The following is a 17,735-nucleotide window of genomic DNA, read 5'->3' on the forward strand; positions in this document are numbered from 1 at the left end:
CTCTTAATATCAAATGTGGCTACAAAATAGGTATGTGCCAATGGTACTTGATCACTTTCTAGAGCGGCTGTATCGAAAGTGGAAATTGCCATTATGATTAACAAAGTTGCGTTAGCGAAGGGTACCTAAAGAAAAAGGGTACCTACCTAAAAAATACTAGTCTTGTGACTATGAGTTCTGTTTATCTCGTAGTGGATAAATATATACTTATTATGAAGTGTTCCTTTAACTTTTTTAAACATACCTGCCCCCGTAGTATGGCACGCGCGACGCTTTTTTTATCGCTCTCAAAAGCTATAGCTGTCCCGTTGCACGTCATAATAAAACAGCGATGGTTTTTCGTGCGATAAAAAATGCGTCGCACGTGCCATACTATGGGCAGCTATATTATCATCACCATATTTTTATTTTCTTTTGAAATCGTGTTCTTCAAGATAAAAAGCAAAGTAACCGATTTAAGAACAATTGCAACTTAAACAAAGGACTTTTGTTAGTTAAAAGAGCGCCTGTTGGTTTAGTGCCAAGAAACCGGCTATAGTCGCGAGGAACACCGCGGTATCACATTTTATCATGCTCAAATGAATCATTGTACTCGGAGTTATCTTTTAGTTTTTACTTCTATTTGTGTTGGAAAGTTATTGGCACTGTTATCAAGACAATTATATGAAAGATAAGAAATTGCTTAAACGATAACGTTTGATGTTTATGGCCCTATATGTAGCTTCTGTAAAAACCCGATATTTCGAATCACGTTTGGGCATCTTTTTGATTTTGTCACAAAAGATACATGTAGGTATTCCTTTCCATGATTTAGTTATTTTTGGTAATTTTGTAATCGACATTAAAATCTGTTCTCATATGACACAAATTGAGTAAGTACTCTACTAAAATTACGTAACGTGTGATATACATCTGCCTCAGAAATAAAAATAAATAAAACTGTATGTGTATAGTCAACTCTGTAACAGTTATCGCTCGTAATATATAACATAAAGTTATAGTACCCGGAACGCGATAAAAGGAACGTTTTCTGCGAAGTTGCGGATATATCCAGAGTAATAATAATATCTGAATACAACATAACACTTCATTTTTGTTACGCTTTATAGTATTTTATAACTAAGTGCAAGTTAAGTGTACTTTGCTCTATGTGATAGAAAATTTTCAGTGATGTGACTCGGAGCTCTGCAACTCGGTATGTCGGTTTTGTTTGGTAACAAATTGATTTCCCGCAGATAAAATGAAGAAAAATAAATACTAAATAAGGATATGAACTATTCAGTAAAGGGGATCAGTGGCCAGGGTCGAAATCCTATAAAACATTTACTTTCAGAACATTTTGGTCGGGTATTTAAATTTATTTTAATAAAAGAATGTTAAATAACCGGTTTCAATAATTTGTTAGTTTATTTAACAATATACATTGCATATTTATAGATAATTGATAAAGCGTTAGAGTTGTTTAAAAGCGACAAAATTTTAAATAACACCAAAAAGGTTGTTGTTTAACTGTGATTTTACGAAGTGATCATTGATAAACCAACATTTATAAAAAAAAGTATATAGGTAACTCCAATTCTTTACAATTTACAAGTTCCCCAAATCGTGTGCAAACATAGCTTTTAAATTTAAAAAGGCCTTGTGGCCACAAAATATATATCTTATTGCAATACCAAAACAACAATAAAGCGGACGTGGGCTTCGTTAGTTGTGCAGTAATGTGCAGCATTCAGCCATTTAGCTGTAATGGCTGCGATAACGTTTCTTGATGACAGCACGAGGTTTGATTGTCGTTGGACTGCTAATCGTCTGTTTTTATTTTTGTTTACTTTTTTTTCGAATTGTAAATGGCCAACTATTTCACAAAAATACGTGTTGCCTTTACATGAATGAATCTGCTGCAATCACTTTTTTAATTTTTTTGTAAGTGCAATACAAATTTAGAGGTGAAACATCGTCTGTCATTCAATAAAATACGATAAAAAGCAATAAATTATATTGATTTGTTTTTTATTCTATATCCTAACGATGGAACTAAATACCTATTATGTTTTATGGTAAATTTTATAATAACTGCAAAAAAACTGCCAAATTATAAAATATATGAAACGTTCCTTTCAAATAAGTAAATTTTATTTCACTAAACAGGTAACTCAATTTCTAAAACAACTAACATACAAACCTGTTTGAAAAACATGGAAATCGGATTATGTTTAGGGAGAGGCAAACATTGCATTTCGCATGTGAGCCGGCAGGCAGACAATCCAACTTCAGTCGTTTTATTTAATAAACAGTCACAGAAATAACATTGCCGTACACTCTAAATTTATGTCAGTTCGTTAAATCAACTCTTGCAATTTAAACTTAGTTCATCCGACGCTTGTCATCAGTTATATTTTATAATTAACGTCTCTAAGGCATTGTAGTCTAGCAGTTAATATTACCGCTTAAATTCAAGCGTTAAAGTTACCACGGGGATGTCAATTAAACATAACAAATGAGTGCTGTTTCATTCCCAAAACCATCCACCAGAGGGAGCGCTTTTTATTTTATACCCTCATTTTGTATAAATTTATATACCAGCAAATGGTCCAGGCGATTAAACTCTGTTTACGGGTTATTATTTAAATGTTGTTTGTTGTTTTCGCGATCGTTAATTTGCTTTTGTTCGCTTTGCATTTTTACAGTGAAATAATGAGAATAATTTATTAACGATACCTAACTTATATTGGCTGGATTTCTTTTGGCTTAGATCAGACATGAATACTCATAGTTTTTGATAATTTATATTTTCTATTGGAAAAAAAAATACAGTTTTTATTGAACTATTTCAATATACCTATGCTTCTAAGCTTGTGCCTATGCTTCTAGGCGTGGGCTTTTATTATATTTTTAATAGTTTGTGTTTTTTCTCTTTTTTTAATATTTTCTACGTTTTCTTTACGTAAATCATCCTGACAGTATCATAAATGCGTTTTATCACCAGTCGGTCGTTTATAATTGCAGTACTATTATTTATTTTTTGGTATTCAATTATCAATACGGGGTCCTTTTCATACCTTTATCACGCCATGAAAAAAATATCCTAAAAATCCAATTTACTTACAGTTCACGTTTCAGAATGCCCTTCGAAGCGTAAAACACTAGCTTTAAGGCTTTAAGGAATGAAGTATTAAGTTTATTTATTGCCGTGAACGCGCTCCAAAATGTAGAAATTACTTCACCAACCGTAGAATACTAACTGTGCAATTAGATATATTTATGGTTACGTGTCCGTTTAGTTTACCTCGGCGTTCAGTTAGGAGTCTTAAAACTGTTATTTTTATATCTGTCTTTGAAAAATACATATTAAAAAACTGGTTGCTTGGAAGAGATGGCATTATGCGATAAGGCTGCCTATGTTTTATTCCCAAGTACATACATATAGTCAAGTCTATATCCCTTGCGGGGTAGACAGAGCCAACGGTCCTGAAGAGACTGATAGGTCACATTCAGATGTTTGGCTTTATGATATAATTGAGATTCAAATAATGACAGGTTGCTAGCCCATCGCCTAAAAAAGAATCCCAAGTTTGTAAGCCTATCCCTTAGTCGCCTTTACGACATCCACAGGAAAGAGATGGAGTGGTCCTATTCTTTTTTGTATTGGTGCCGGGAACCACACGGCACTTAAATCTAATTATAACTATACTACCGCTTCCAAAGCGCGCGTGTAGAAGAAGCGGCGGAACAAACTACACTGCAGCCGATACAAAACTATAAAATATATTTCAAACTGCAGTAACTTAGTGGTTTGCCGTAAATTTTCCGTTGTTCAAATACAGGAATTAGTTCTAACAAGCTAACCACGTGGTGTTTGACCAAGGTGCTAAACACACTACCACGGATGTCAAATTGGTCGCACTGGAAACGTTAAGCTACAATAGGAATAATTAGTGCGACGCTAACAGTTCTAAGAAGAACGTTATAAGGTGGGTAACCTGACTGAGATCTTACTTCGGAAATGTGATAATTTTGGACGGGGTTAAAGACCTAGCAACCTGTGGCTTCGAGACTTTTTAAGCCTAATCACTCTATTATCCCGTAAGGGATTAAGACGAGATATGTATGTATAATTTCGGTTTTCAAGTAAAAGTGCCTTCCTGGGTTCGACCCCTGGCAAAGTATATATGTTTTTTCTGCGTTTTTTGCCGTTTTTTTATTTATTTTACTACATTTTATGGTTTCTCCAACATCCAGCAAGCACCGCTAGTTATTTGTGCCGTGTGGTCTCTGGTATTTTTAATATATGTGAAAATGTATTTGTTTGTCCGTTTTTCAAGTCCAAACCTTTGAATCTGTGGTGCTGTATAGCTTCATAATAGTATTGAAATTCAATAGAGTCAGGTTGCTAGCCCGTCGCCTACAAGGAGAATCCCAAGTCATAATCAGTCCTTTAGTGCGTATTACGACATCCATGGGAAATTGGAGTGGCGGGTGACCATACAGCACTCTAGACTATTGAATAAAACTTTATATAAATATAGTTAATTAACCAAGTTCAAACATAGATTAAATTTTTCTGAAAATACCGAAGCGTAACCGCGGAAAAAGGATAGTTAAAAATAAAATCAATGTTCAGAATTTATCACTGTCATAGTAATAATTGCATACAGTTGGTGCACTCATAGTTTGTTTGTTCAACGTAAAGTACCTACATAGTCCGATGCACCCCAAAATGGACACAACTTTATACTCTATTTATATTTCATTAATTTACACACAGTTTTCCGACTTTATTTCGCCTGCGTATTTCCATTGAAACAGCGGTACGTTTATGGGGCAAATATTTTTTTAATCACTTTATCTCTATTCAACTATTAAGCCGTATGTGGCCTTCCAGTTTCTTCAAGATTGTTGCCTCTATCTAAAGTTCCCGTACCCGTAAGAGATAAAGACGTACCTAATTAAATACATGCTGCATATCTTAGTGATAAAATTGAGATTTAAATAGTTGCTAGATTTTCGCCCAAAGGCAGAATCATACGTTTACAATATTAACACATACATAATATGAAATATTAAAAATTATTACTTCTTTTTCAATTAAAACGGTCATTAAACATTGTCGGACGAAACAGAAACGCATCCCAACTCTGATTTTTTCCTTTAATAAATGGGGACAACTGTTAATTTATCTTGGCGTTAATTAAATGTCCTTCTGTTACGGCCGGCCCGAAAACTGAAATTCATTATTTACCGGGCACTTTTTAAATGAGTGTTAATAAAGAAATGGACTTTAATTGGTAATTAAGATTTCTCCGTATTTTGGAAAATTTATGTTTGGAACTTTGTAAGTAATAGACAATTTAAAGGGTACGTGTGGATGGGATTCTACCACCTCTTTTTTTAAACTTATTTTTGCCGAAAATAAATTAATAGGGCGCGATATAATTATATAAATCGTTTAATATGGGATATATGACTAGTTTGTGTTGCCATATAAACGTTAACCTTGCGACTTATTTGACAGGTTTGCTTTTTCAATAAAAAAATTACACACAGAATCTCAAGAAGAGATTGTATGTACCTACTTGTGTTCATCTAGTTAAAATGTTGCCATGTTCCATAAAATTCCTGGAAAACGTTTTCTTTGAAAGGATCTTCAATTCAATAGCAGTGGAACTCGACGGTAGTATCACATAAAGAAAGTTTACACCGGCACACACATTGCAGTCTGCAGGCTATACAAAATCTTTTCTTCGAATTAAATAATGTTGGTATAAGTAAAAAAGGTCAAAGACTTAGTTATGGATTTGTTTTGTATGTGAATGAAAAACGGTAAATTGAGAGAAATCATTGTGCTTTACTTAGTTACTAGGACACGTATGTTTGGTATCTTGCCGTGTGGTTCCTGACACTTCGGCATGTTCTTTAAAGTAGGATAGAATCTAATGAAAGTTAATAACGTGACCTAAGGGTGATCTGACGACAAATATAAGTTGTAGCTTGTCCTGTCCGTTGGTCGAGTGATTTTTATTATACATACATACAATCACATCATCACCTTACGGGGTGGACAGCAATTTCGAAATGTTTCCAGCTGTACGTCCTTATAATAGAATTCTTATATAGAGATTCATTTAGTGACAGGTTATACGTCCATTGCCTAATAGAAGAAACCCAAGTTTATTGATACCATTTCCCTTGATTGACTTTTACAATATACATGGGAAGAGGAGCTTACTTCGCATATTTCGCATTTTCTTATGCCATAACACTCACTTCATCTGCAGATTTTATTTATAGCTTCACTGTCTTTATCCTTAAGGCTAAAATGATTTTCTTAAGCCTCTTACAGAATGGATAAAACCCTGAGAAATGGTACAAAAACAATGTTGTTTACTCTTAATAGCTTCGTTGTTGCGTATTAACAAAGTATCTTTGGATAAGCTTGTTATGGACTTTAATTTTATTCAAGTTTTCAAAACATTATGGGTTTGTGAATATGCGTTTTTCTTAATCATGTTTCTTTTTAAATAACTAAAAATATAATGTAAAAATGCAATGCTATATTTATACAATTAGCAGTATGATAAAACGTTTTCTAAAATGTATACTCGTACATGCCGCCAAGCTGTCTGTAAAAAAGGGACTTAAAATACATAGGGTGCAGATGTGACACTTCGTTTTATATTTGATGTTTTTTCTGTCTTGATGATATAAAACATGCTAAAAATAATAATAAAGGACTACTCAAAATATCCGAGTACGAATAAATAATTATTATAAAACAACGTTTTTAGCAGTTGTTCATTCTTTTTTCAGTTATGCTTTTAGATTCCTAATGCAGTTTTCAATCTTGCCAAATTTTATCACAGCATCAAATTAACGTGTGCCGTCTTTGGGATTATATTTTCTAATCTCATTATCACAAGGCACTTTTGGATGTCGTAGCACTGCTACGTAATTTTAAAGCTACAACGTAGACGTAGACGTACAAAGTGTTCTTAATTTATACATACATACATATAATCACGTCTATATCCCTTGCGGGGTAGACAGAGCCAACAGTCTTGTAAAGACTGATATACCACCTTCAGCTATTTGGCTTTAGGATAGAATTGAGATTCAAATAGTGACAGTCTTAATTTATCATCATAGTATATAAAGATATATCGTACCGTGTGGTTCCTGGCACTAAAAGAAAAAAGAAAAGGACTATTCCGTCTCTTACCCATGGATGTCGTAAAAGGCGATTAAGGGATTGGCTTATTAACTTGGAATTCTTCTTTTAGGCGATAGGCTAGCAACCTGTCACTATCTGAAGCTTAATTCTATCATTAAGCCAAACAACTGAACGTGGCCCTTCAGTCTTTTTAAGATTGTTGTCTGACTGTCTACCCCGCTAGGGATATATGTAGACGTTATATGTATGTATGTATGTGAAGATATTCAGAAACTAGTAGTAAGTCAGATGATATCCCTCTCTTTTAATTTAAAATAAGAAGCATATTATTGCTCTTCACGATGGCTCTCTTGAAATAAAACATGAGTTTCTTTTTTCTGTTCTTTCCATATCTATGTCAGCGTCAGAGCTAGTACTGGGAATTGCAGTAAAAGCGTTGATTTTTACAATAGCGCACGTTCTCGCTACATTGCGCCGTTTCGATCTTATTTCCAATGAATTTCAGCGCCACAGGAATCAGCACGAGGCCATGTACTTTGATATTTGAAACGCTATCTCGTATCTTGATTTATTTTATGTATTGGTAATATTTTTCTTGTAATTCGGACGCTTTTGCTTCAATATGTTTGCTTTACATCATTTCAATGTAAACAATTGTCACATTATTGCTTATTTGAAAGTACAATAATAAATTAATAAACAAAATTTAAGGATTTGCACTATTGTTTTTAAAAAGGTCTTGCTTTGTTTTTTTTTAGTGAAAAGCCTTTTAGGGCTTTGCCTTAGAGCTTTCTACGTGGATAAAAAGACAATATCGATTTTGTTTTTGACCAAAATGCAATTCATAGAATATATTTCATCTTTTATTGAAATCTATCTCTAAATTCGTCGGAATGGAAGCTGGCACCTTTATTGGTCCGTTCTCAAACCACCGGGAGGTTTGTGGTATTGATGTTGACTCCCCAAGGCCTTTGAGCTGTGACCGGAGTCCTAGACACGACACCGTTTGTGTATTGCATTTATTGTTCTATAGTTGTTGGACTAGTTTAAGTAAATCTGATATATGATTGTTAAAAAGAAAGAAGGTAAGCCTGTTCCCGAAATACTTGGTATGTGGAAAGTGAGAGAATGGATTAATATTTTTTTTTTTACTAAGTACTGGCCACTATAACTGCGTGTAATTATTTGACATACCCTACTTTTGTGTGTTTTTTTTTTTGTATAGTTTTTTGGTGAGTATGTGACTTAGGAAAAATTTGTACAAAACAAACAATAATGACCTCTGTGGCGCAGCGGTAGTGGGCTTGTCTGTGACACCAGAAGTCCCGGGTTCGAATTCCGGCCAGGGCAGGATGAGATACTATTTTTTTTAAATTGGCCTTTTAAATCCTAACTCTGAATTGCAATTCCACCATTGAGCCATTCATTTGAACATAGCTCTTCAGTCTCTTTGAGACTGAAGTTGCTCTGTCTGAAAAAAATTATAATAATCACTTAAATAGCCTGAAGCTGTTAGCACACACCTCATTCATAAAACAATAAAAAAGTTGGCTCTTAAATCTTTCGGCATAAAGTTACTTTTCCGAACAGCCATAGGTCTTCAGTCTTGACAGTAACTGTTATCCCACGGGATTTGAACTACGTCGAATTTTGGCATCTAAAAATTTACTGGCAGTGTGTGGCCCGTATCAGAAAGTTTTGTCAGGATAAACAAAGTGTTTTGCTTTTTATCGTTACTGTTGTTTCTTTTTACCAAGCAAAAACAATGTTTAATGTGTTTAAAGTCCGCCTTTCTAAAAATTTGGATTCATAGTGCGGAAAGAAACACACACGCATACAATCACGTCTCCATCCCTTACGGGATAAACAGAGCTGCAACCATGAAAATACTGGGGGCTATGTTTGGGTTTATTGCGGACATATAGAAAGACAAACATTACGAATCAAGTTGTGAACCAGTGGTTCTAGAAGGTTCAATGTTAGCAGAAAGGTCAACTTCTAAAACACAAATTATTGCCATCATTTTCATTTAATAAACTAAATAATAATATCCATGGCTATAATTTTTTAAGTGTGTAACGTACCTACTTTTTACATTTTCCTTTTTACGTACCTACAAACTTTCGTATTACTTCTCTCATAAATAAACAAAATATTGTTTTGGAGCTTACAAACATGTTTTCTCAAAACAAATAACATAAATGTATCTTAAAAGCCGCGTAGATAAAGCAAGTGAGATCATACGGTTATTACTTTGTAAATCTGCCTTTTGCTTTCGTACTCGAGTGTGGACTTAAGTAGTCTACTTACATTTGCTGGCGCTTTTTAACATGAATAAGGTTGTATTTATTTTGGGGAAATTTAACCCTTTCATCATTTGACCATTTCTAAAATAGATTTAGGGTAAGAAAATAAATATTGTTTTATGTTTACTTTTAGTAGATTTACTGAGAAACGTTGATTTATTTATATCCGTAATATGTTTTTGAAGACACTGCCCGCTATTTTGTTCGCGTTTAAATTTAAGGCCATGTGTGGCCATTTTGATGTTTAAAATGTTCAAGAATATCTTGAACATTTTCATCCAATTCCGTTTAATAGTTTTACCATGTAAAAGGATTATAAAACTTTCATACTTATTAGTAAGAAAGAAGATAAAATTTTTACTGATATTTTTATCGATCAAGCTACGCCGTAGAACCGTCTACGGCGTAGGTGATAAGCAAATCGTCGTAGAACGTCTACGATTGCTCCGATGCATATTTCAGATTCTTGCGAGCAACGGCGCAAACACTACATATTTCTCATTCCACGCGAGCATAAGGCTGAATATATTCTTATAGAAAACTACATAAAAGTTGAATCATAAATATCTTTTAAGTGTTGAAAATTGCATATAATATTAAAACAGGTCTGCGATATTGTTATCACCTATTAGTTCTAAACGAACAACTATGTAGTATAACTGTAGTCTCTAACCAACTCTTCTTCTTCCTCCTGACTTTTAGTCCCGGTTGCATCCTCGCTACTGGAGAGGAGCCCGGGGTATGCCTTTGACCATGGACCGTGAGCTGTCTCTAACCGATTGATTAGAACATATTGTTTTCTTTGTATTTCAACATACAATTGTTATATTGTAATTATTATTTGCAGGTCGGCCTAATTTAACCAAATATCTGACCCGTATTTCACCATGCATCATTCCAATTCTAATATATCAATGTTTTGTTATTTTTTTTTTAATCATTACCAAATACATTCAAACTTTTATAGTAGACGATAAAACAACAACTTAAATCCATTTGATTCGCGAAGGTCCCGAAGGGATTATAACTTACTACCTTTCGATATCGGAAATTAAAAATATGCTGAACATGATACATATAACTTACAAACCCTTCATAAAGTAATAACCATTATGATTGTCCATACGATTCACTTGACAAATTGCTTTTTATTTTTCCACACAGGTTTTGTCTAATATCTGTTTCGGTTTTGGGGAGATTATTTACGGTGCAAGGGAGATCAATTTTTGAGGTGGGTCTCGTGTCGCCATGGCAACCGCGACGAGGCATCGACGAGAGTACACTCCCGGGTCACAAATTAAAGAAGACACAGACACCTTAATTTTGACAAATGCAGTAAAAAAATCTATGGTTACCAATATTTCTTTAAAAATTATCGTGTATATTTATTTCTTGCGTTACCGCGTCATCGCTCTGGAAGAGCCCGGCGTGTACTTTTTGCCAATGATTCGGGTTTTTAGGTAAATCAGTCTTATAGTTATGAAAATACAAGTGCTTTTACATAGTGTGTTGTCATTACTTCAATAGAATTTCATGAAACTAAAGATAGAATTATTTAGAGCAATTGAACTTTAATATGCCTCACTCTGTAGTCTCGGTGTTTTATAAATGGGGCTCTTCATTGCTCTTTCTGAAATCATGAAAATACGTTTTCCTCCACGCAGCCATGCCAGCACATCGTATCGATACGACAGTGAAATGTTATAAGTAAATACAAATAGGAAATGTGAGCGATCGTATGTAGATGCAAATAATGTTCTTTTTATAAAGATACTTTAGTGTAACGTATATTTAAAGTGTAAAGTGTATTGTATATTTAAGGCTACCTAGAAATGTAGCCTTAAATATACAATATAGTCTAAAAGAGGAATTCCAAAAACGAAAGCTTAGATCTTTAAATGGGTTACTATTTCTAGGGATAATTTGGAGTGTACACTTTCCAAAACAAATTAACCAACGCCCTCGACCCTTTTACCCTTACCTTTAAAACCTTCTTTTTTAACTCAGTAAATAAACTGCTGTCATGAACTGGCCCGGAAAAAGGACTTATGCAGTCAAGCCGATACAACCTGCGCTTTGGATCGCGAAGTTAACCGGGGCTTAGCGAGCTTTTTGCAAAAATATTCCCAGCAAAAACGTTTGAGGTCTTAAATAAATCCCGTGATATTTTGTCCCCGCACGGATTAGTTTGCACTAGTGTGTGCTCAACATTTTTTACATGAAGTTTCACTATGACTAAACGCTGAAAATGTAATGCTGTTTATTACTCTATTTCAACTAAATGCAGTAAATAGATTTTTTGACAGGGTAGGCAAATTGATTATGGATTCCTTGAACTAAGTCAGACATTGGTCGAGGAATGACAACTATATAATGGAAATGCTTTATCCGATTAATTTCAATATCTTTAATCTCTACACAGCATGTAAAGTGTAACTCATGCTATTGCAGCAGCTAAAATTAAAACAAATACACGCAACTATATTTGATAACTGCATATAAAGCCTTCAAATGCAATAAAGTGTTACAAAAATAAACTCATACAAAATATTTTTACTTAATCTCAGCAATATTAGTTCTCATAACGTCTAACTAAACTCTTCTAGAAAGTCAACCCTAGTAACACACTTGTGCAAATTCTTGTAAATCTAACGCCAGGGGGCGCGCGTGACCTGCGGTAGAAAACTTAACTGCTAACTACCGCAAATGTAGGCACATTTATTTGGGACAAAGACCACTGGAGCGTGTAAAGAAGGCCCTTTGCAAGTAAAATAAGGTGAATCATTACTGAGGATTTCGGAATGTCAAGATTTTCTTTAGATATATCTGTCGGTAAGGTTTACGCATTTTTTTGCTTGTACAACTTCATTTTCTATCTCGTTTGAGTAATACGGTCGCAGATAAGAAAAGAAAAAGAATAACATTATTAAGATAAGATGCAGTGTAGGATAATAACCTTTGTATATATTTTTTTAATATACATAAAGTTACACCTAAGTGTTATGACAGGGAGGCGAGAGCCCGGAAAGTTTCGGACTTTTAGACTCGTCGAATTTAAACGGATTTCTTGGAAAGCGGTTTAAAAAATTCACCGGTTACAAACTGGCCATTACTTCTATATTTACATACATATAATCATGTCCTTATCCCTTACGGGGTGGACATATCCAACAGTCTCAAGTTGAAAGGTTACGTTCCGATGCATCTACTTCTATCATCATAAAAGTGAAGGTTTGTCTGTCCGGCTAGATTTTTTCAAATGTTAATTTTCAGATCATACTGTTTTTCTGGTTATTTCCACGGGAAAGGGAATTTTACGATTACACAAGCAAGGCTGCATGCGATACCTAGTAAGGCGTTCATTTCTTCAGTTTACTAAAGCAACAGCACAGTAAAGTTCCCAGTAGTTTAGTGGACAAAGCTATCTCCTGTTCATGATATACTTAATTTGGAGCATCTTAAGTCATTAAAACGATCATAATCAATTTTATTCGATTTTCACTCCATAACAATAAAACGTTTTTAAAATAGATATAAAATTCATCTGACGGAGAAATAAAGTTATGTATTGATATGAGCGAACCATTATCTGCAATGCGGGATCATACATCCGAATAATTTTATCATTCACTTCTTTACGGCAAGTCTTCCGTGTCGCATCCAGTACTGAATAAAGATATAACATCTTCTGCGCATACATTGAGACACGCATTACATGTGATATTGCGTTGTTCACATTTCGAATATACATATATCACAAAAGAAACTAATACAGAAAGATACTGCATTCAAAACTCCGATGAATTGTAAAGTTTTCATACGGATTATATATGATGGGCCAGAATTACGTGGGCGACTGTACGTCAGCTTTCGCTGTTCTTTTAACTTAGCTTTTTTAACTTATTCCCTCTTGCTTTTGTTGATTGCTACAGTGATAACATCTTTTTAAATGCTTGCGTATGAAACATGAGTCGGAACTTCTTAAGCCAATAAGTCTTACATTTGCCTACAAAAATAAAGTATTTACGAATAAAAACATATTTCATGAAATCCTACCATTGTATTATAACAAAGAATGTCAAGAATGGTGTACATACCTATCTTAGGAAAAAATGTACCATGAGACATATCTACATCCTCATTAGTTTGCATCCATGGTAATATTTCATTTTATTCCTTCACCTAGAAACGAATGTCTGTAACCTTTTATGAGATTCCGAAATCTTCTTTCCTTTCATCAGTGGGTATACAACTTCGTAATGAGATGAAATGTATATTCCTCATTCTGTTTGTTTATGTCATTTTGTAACATCTTAAGATTGGTCCCGGGTCTTCATCCAATTTTTTTTAACTCTATTCAAATTATTTGAAAAAGATTCCTTGAAATTAATAACTAACTTATTAACTTCTCAATAAAAATGTTTTGTAAATACTAAAATTTGATCATTATTTTCTTAACCGCTAGAAAATCTTCAATACTTTTTTAAATTTTTTATATGATTGAACATGCTAAGAAAATCTAAATCGCCGCGGATTTGATTATTAAAATATACGCAGGGGCTAAGGCTATAAAGTTTTCCAATGGATTTATATAGCCAACCTAAAATATTATATTCAGACGCTGACGAACTATCAAATAGACAACATATAAGTATTTTATGTTACATTTCACATATGCAGCGCAATCTGCAATAAGTAATGGAAGAACGAAACTTAATATCCTTATGTTGATTTTATTTATTTACTTCGGTGATAAAACCAATCTAATGTTGAATTAATACATTAAATCAAATTATATATTATTTATTAAAAAAATTATTTTTTTTATGTAATTGAATGTATTGATAAATGTTTTTGTTTATAATGAAAATACTGAGTAAGTATGTAATGAGTCAGTATACCAAATATGCAAATTTAGTCTAATTCTAATCAAAGTCGATTGATTTAGCAATCTGTTTCTGTGCAAATTATGAAAGTTGTGTTGCTTTTATTTAAACATTTTTTGCGCTTTCGTTGTCCATTTTTATAAATATCTGCGTTCCCAGCGCAGAGACAAGGCACTTGGTCATAAATAAAGGTTTATGCTTGGCAAAGATAATATTACATTATATGCTGCATAAATTCCTTGGTGGCTTAAAATCCTCCTTACTACCACTATGCAGTCATATTTTCACACTTAGTTTTACGTTTTATGTCTTCTGTTGGCAGTATTCCAAATTTCATGTTTATTCAATTGGTTGATATATTGGTAGATATTCAATTCTTTGTTATGTTAATTTTGTACTCTGTTATGTTAATTTTGTAAGATCACTTTTATCTATAGACAAAGCAAATAATCCGCTGTGTGATTTTTTTTGCAATGAGAAACCAATTTGGTGGTGCAGCTATCCATTTATGGCCTTGTTTTTAACGTAACAGTGCAAATACATGCTTATAATCACCTTAATCCGTTACGGTGTAGATAGAGTCAACAACCTGGAAAAGCAATTGAGATGGTGCATACAACAAAAGTCAAAATTTAATATATTATTATAATATTTCTGAATACTGGTCCAATGAAATAGTATTAAATTTAAACGTGATTTTGAATGATTACTTACAATTTTAAGGTAAGGATCGTAAATACTATTAAACTAACCACGGTTTAATATAATGCGGTCATATCGGGTGCTTTTGGTTATATCTTACCACTGAAATCAGTAATTTAAATTTTAACTTACAATTTAATTTTACAATGGTACAGATTACGATTTATCTTTAAAAGATGGGAGTCAAAGATTTGAAAAACAAAACATTTACATACAGTACTTTTTTCACGTCTGGGTTTTTATGCATCTTTACTTCCTACAATCATTCAATTTATAAATCTTACTTCATCTAATAATATGTCAAAACTCTTATTACCTATTATATCCCTTAAAAACAGGGATAATCTAGGACCCAAAACATAAGCATCGCCAGTTAGAATGCGATAAAAATAAATTATCGAAACTCATTTTACGATAATTAACAAAAAAATGTATCTTGTTCCAGATATTCGACAACCACTACCACTTCCATCACAATTCCGTGGCGAAGCGGTCGCTTGCGCCGGCGCACCATCACCACGGGCGGCTGGAGGCGGACCAGCGGGTCCACTGGGCGAAACAGCAGCGTGTGCTGTCCAGGAGAAAGAGGGACTTTATCCCTTTACATGACAGTTCTTCTACAGGTACCCATTCCTTAAATTATGATTTTATTTCTGTGACAGCCGGATTGAAAGACCTTTAGGATTTCTTTACAATTAAACCTTCTTTTTAGCTGAAACAAAAACATCAGACGTGCCTTCCCCCTCCTCGGCCTCAAAGCGGGACGCCAACTCCAAGCGGGAATTCCAGCTGCTCAGAGCCAAAGGCCGGCCACGCCTCGCAGATACCAAGTTCCAATTGAACGACCCCAAGTGGCCTCACATGTGGTATTTGGTGAGTAGCTGAACGTTTCCTTTCTGTATTTTTGAAACTGTTGATTTGGCTTGCCTTGTAAGAGGTGGACGTTATATGTATGTATGTTAGAATTTAAATATACATGTGGCATATAATAATATCTAAAAAAACATGAATGGCTAGGGGACGACCTATTTACTATTTTTGCTATTTAGATAGAAGAGAAATAGAAACGTTGGAAAGAAAAGGCTTGGTTGAACGTACCTTGATCAACTTAGGACGTTTTGGTGAAATGTCAAGACAAAAACTATACGGTAATATTGATAAATATGAATGAAGCAAACATAATCAAAACGTCAAACGGGAAAAGTTAAGTAGCGGTAAGTTATTAAAGTCGTGTTTGTCAAATTTAGTTGTATGTATTATATATATCATCCCATTAAGTAAGAATAATGAAGCTCAGTTCATTCCATGCGCGCAGTCTGTGTCCTTAACATTATGAGTTTGGTGTCTCTGATGAGGACTGAAAGATTTTCACGTAGACCAGTTGAAAACCTTTCGTTTCCAGGGGGAAACAGAAAATAACGGAATATGCTTAAAAATTCCCTCACCCTCACATATTCAATAACTCTTTTTAACCTCACCTAGGAATATATATCGAAATTGTAATCGGACACTTTAACTAAAAATTGGAAATGTAAAAATATCTGCAACGGTTGTAAAATGAAATGAAATATCAGCCGCAGAACTGTTCGTACAAATTGCTTTGTACAAAACAATTTTGGAATCACCAAAGCCGGCGGATTTCAATGCGCATACAGAAAAATTGCAGTAATTGAAAAAATCGTATTTTTTTTTAACTTATTGATTCCTATCACTTACATTCCTGATCTATTTGTGCCAGTTACAATTGTTACCTCGAGCAATGATCCCTAAATTTCCTGACGTTAAGTCCCAGTTTAATCGTAACATCTCCAAAGAGCCTTGGTTGCGCCGTTTTCTCATTTTTTTTTTATTTTATTCAGGATTAAGTAAATCTGTTGTTTACATGAAGCGACTTCTGTCCGACTTCCGCACCTTTTGCAGAGGAACCTAATTCCTATTAGATCATGGTTCCACATCCTGAATGTGCAAATTTCCTCACATTGTTTTCTCTTGACTTGAGCAATCTATTCGATTTACCTCATATTAATAAGTATTCCCGATTATATTTCTAGCTGATAGTTTCAAAGCGCTAAAAGTTCATCCCATTCGCTTTTCAAGTAGGCTGCATTACCCGAAGAGTATAGAATATACATACAGACATAAAATCACGCCTCTTTTCTTATATTAAGAAATGTTTTTTTAATTCACAACTGTAAAATTAACCAGATCAGCATGGAAAGTAAAATATTTTCTTAAAAAACTCCAACAAAATTATACCACCTCGTTACATATTTAACGGAGTTTAACAAGTTTTCCAAAACAAACTTTTAACAAGCTAGAATATCAATTCCAATAAAATCAGCATATTTCCTCTTCCCAAAAGCAAAGTGAGAAGAATTCTAAATGAAACACAAATTTTTGGCTCCGTTTCGTCAATATTTTAAGCACAACTCTAAGAAATTCTTAGAGTGAAATTTAACCTTTATGAAGTTTTCAGTAAAATATGCAACTGATTTGCATTTCAAAGGCAATCTCATTTGAAACATAAAATTTGTTAAACCTTTATAACAGTGATGATACAGTCATTTTCTTGAGGAAAGTAAAATTTATGCATTATTTATTTGTTTATATTTATTGCACACATTCTTATCAAGATTGATTACAAAAGGTCAAGGTCTGCAAGTTCACCTATGG

At 33.8% G+C, this 17,735-nt stretch overlaps 1 protein-coding gene across 7 annotated transcripts in view; it reads left to right on the plus strand.

Annotated features, from left to right (window-relative positions):
* The window catches only part of LOC106129677 (furin-like protease 1), a 162,705-nt gene that overhangs the window by 115,314 nt on the left and 29,656 nt on the right, over positions 1-17,735 (plus strand). For all 7 annotated transcript variants that reach the window (XM_060948429.1, XM_060948427.1, XM_013328295.2 and 4 more), the window contains 2 exons: positions 15,508-15,685; positions 15,775-15,935. In XM_060948429.1, coding sequence (XP_060804412.1) covers positions 15,508-15,685; positions 15,775-15,935 — 339 coding nt within the window. The remainder of the gene's footprint in view (positions 1-15,507; positions 15,686-15,774; positions 15,936-17,735) is intronic.

The sequence above is a fragment of the Amyelois transitella genome, chromosome 16, assembly GCF_032362555.1.
Source record: "Amyelois transitella isolate CPQ chromosome 16, ilAmyTran1.1, whole genome shotgun sequence".
NCBI lineage: Eukaryota > Metazoa > Arthropoda > Insecta > Lepidoptera > Pyralidae > Amyelois > Amyelois transitella.